At 65.4% G+C, this 2099-nt stretch overlaps 1 protein-coding gene across 1 annotated transcript in view; it reads right to left on the bottom strand.

Annotated features, from left to right (window-relative positions):
* SLC22A12 (solute carrier family 22 (organic anion/urate transporter), member 12) overlaps positions 1-1818 on the bottom strand; it is a 5766-nt gene extending 3948 nt beyond the window's left edge. Inside the window, exons 1-3 of the mRNA XM_014538203.1 lie at positions 1491-1818; positions 409-563; positions 168-336 (exon numbers count right to left, since the gene is read on the bottom strand). Coding sequence (XP_014393689.1) covers positions 168-336; positions 409-563; positions 1491-1558 — 392 coding nt within the window. The 5' untranslated portion in view covers positions 1559-1818. The remainder of the gene's footprint in view (positions 1-167; positions 337-408; positions 564-1490) is intronic.
* Between the last annotated feature and the right edge of the window lie 281 nt (positions 1819-2099).

The raw sequence follows: 2099 nt of genomic DNA, 5'->3' as shown, positions 1-2099 counted from the left end.
CTTGCCCCGGGGGTCAGGCCTGGAGAGGGGTCTTTGGTCCTACATCCCCCCACCCCCAGGCAGTCAACAGTTCCCAGCACCTCTAGCTCCCCTTGTACTCGACTGGCCCCAGCGGGAGGCGTCTCCCGTTGCCCTGGGTGGCGGGTGGGCCGGCGGGTGGCACCCACCAGGAGTACACAAAGCAGAGGAAGAAGGGCACGGAGACCGCCAGCTGCAGCAGCGCCCAGTCGCGCACGCCGTAGGCCACGGCGGCCATCAGCACCATGCCGAAGCTGTAGCCCAGGGAGTTGAAGGTCATGGCCAAGACCCGGGCTCGAGTCGACGTCCACTCCATCACTGCAGGGGGACACACAGGTCACCCCAGGAGCCTGTGGGCCTTCCCTGCTCGCCCGGGCCAGGGGCACCTACGGAGCGTGGCGGTGTTCATCATGACGCCGGCGATGGCCAGGGCCCCCAGGAAGCGGAAGAGGCAGTACAGGGCGAAGGTGGGGGCGAAGGCGGTCGCGGTGCCCCACACAGCCATCTGCAGGTAGCTCCAGGTCAGCACCAGCCTGCGCCCAAACCTGTGCACACCGGGAGGCGGGGGTCCGCGGCGGGCCACGGATTGGCCACGGAGATGACACCAGAGCCCACGCTGTGCTCGCTCACTGAGCAGAGGGGAAGCTAAAGTGACACCTGAGGCCCTGGCTGGTGTGGCTCAGTGGATAGAGCGTCGGCCTGCGGACTGAAGGGTCCCGGGTTCGATTCTGGTCGCGGGCACATGCCTGGGTTGCGGGCTCCATCCCCAGTGGGGAGCGTGGAGGAGGCAGCCAATCAATGATTCTCTCTCATCATTGTTTCTATCTCTCTCTCCCTTCCTCTCTGAAATCAATAAAAATATTTTAAAAAATAAATTGAAATGGCACCTGGGGCCAGAGCCACATTCTTTTTTTTTTTTTGTTAATCCTCCCCTGAGGATATTTTTTTCATTCATCTTTTAGAGAGAGTGGAAGAGAGAGAGGGACAGACAGACAGAATATCCATGTGAGAGAAACACATCGATTGGCTGCCTCCCGCACACGCTCCAACCAGGGCCCAGGCCGGGAGGAGCCTGCGACCAAGGTATATGCCCTGGACTGGAATCGAACCCAGGACCCTTCGGTCCGCAGGCCGACGCTCCATCCACTGAGCCAAACCAGTGGGGCCAGAGCCACGCTCTTGGTCTGTGAGGCTCCTGAGCACAGGTGGGCACAATGGTGCCCTCAGGGGAATGCGTTCCCGCCAGCGGGGCAGCCAGGCAGCCGAAGGCGGGCGGCGGCCGCAGGTGTCGGCCGTGAATGTCTGATGAGAGCATAGCCCTCCACAGCCCCCAGGAGACGGGGAAACCAAGGCCAAGAGGGTGCGAGCCCTGCGCCCAGCACAGCTGGGGTGTGGGGGGGAGACCCACACGCAGGCATCTCGGATGAGGGGCAGCGAGGGCGCGGGCCTGCCTGGAGGGGAGGGGTCCGCACCTGTCGGAGGCTTGGCCGGTCACCGCGGCTCCCACCAGGACCCCGGCCAGGAAGATGGACTGCGCCATGGGCTTCAGGGCCTGCGAGTCGCACACCAGGTCCCACTGCGGGGAGAGGGGGGAGCTGCGCTCAGGAGGCAGGGGAGCGCCGGTGGGGGGGAGCTCAAGGGGAAGGCCCCGGGGGCTGGTGTGTGGGCAGCCTGGTGCCCTCTGGGGCTGGAGGGCAGGGCCTGTGGGACAGCCAAGGCTGTCACCCCTGCCTACGCCCCTCCCTGGCTCCCTACTGTCCCAGGCAAGGGTCGAGCCCTTTCTGGACTCATCTCCCTCCCTCCCACTTCCCTCTGGTTCTTTACAAAGAGGCCCCTTCCCGCCGGCTGCGGCTGTGGCAGCGGCCCCCCTCCCGCGCCCACATTTGCCCATGTGCCTGGCGGGTCACCCCTGGGAGTCTCATGACTCTTCCCTGAGCCCCGCTGGCAGGCGGAGCAGCTGGGCTTGCATGTCAGGGAGCCGCCTGCGTCACCGCTGGTGAGAGGGTGCCCTCGGTGTCACCTGCTGTCCCATCCGCCAGGGCCTTGGCAGGCGGTCTCCTGCCACCAGCCCCCCTGCCCGG

Source organism: Myotis brandtii, unplaced genomic scaffold (assembly GCF_000412655.1).
Source record: "Myotis brandtii unplaced genomic scaffold, ASM41265v1 scaffold187, whole genome shotgun sequence".
Taxonomy (NCBI): Eukaryota; Metazoa; Chordata; class Mammalia; order Chiroptera; family Vespertilionidae; genus Myotis; species Myotis brandtii.
The sequence above is the reverse complement of the archived record's forward strand: the minus strand, read 5'-3'. Positions and strand labels throughout refer to the sequence as shown.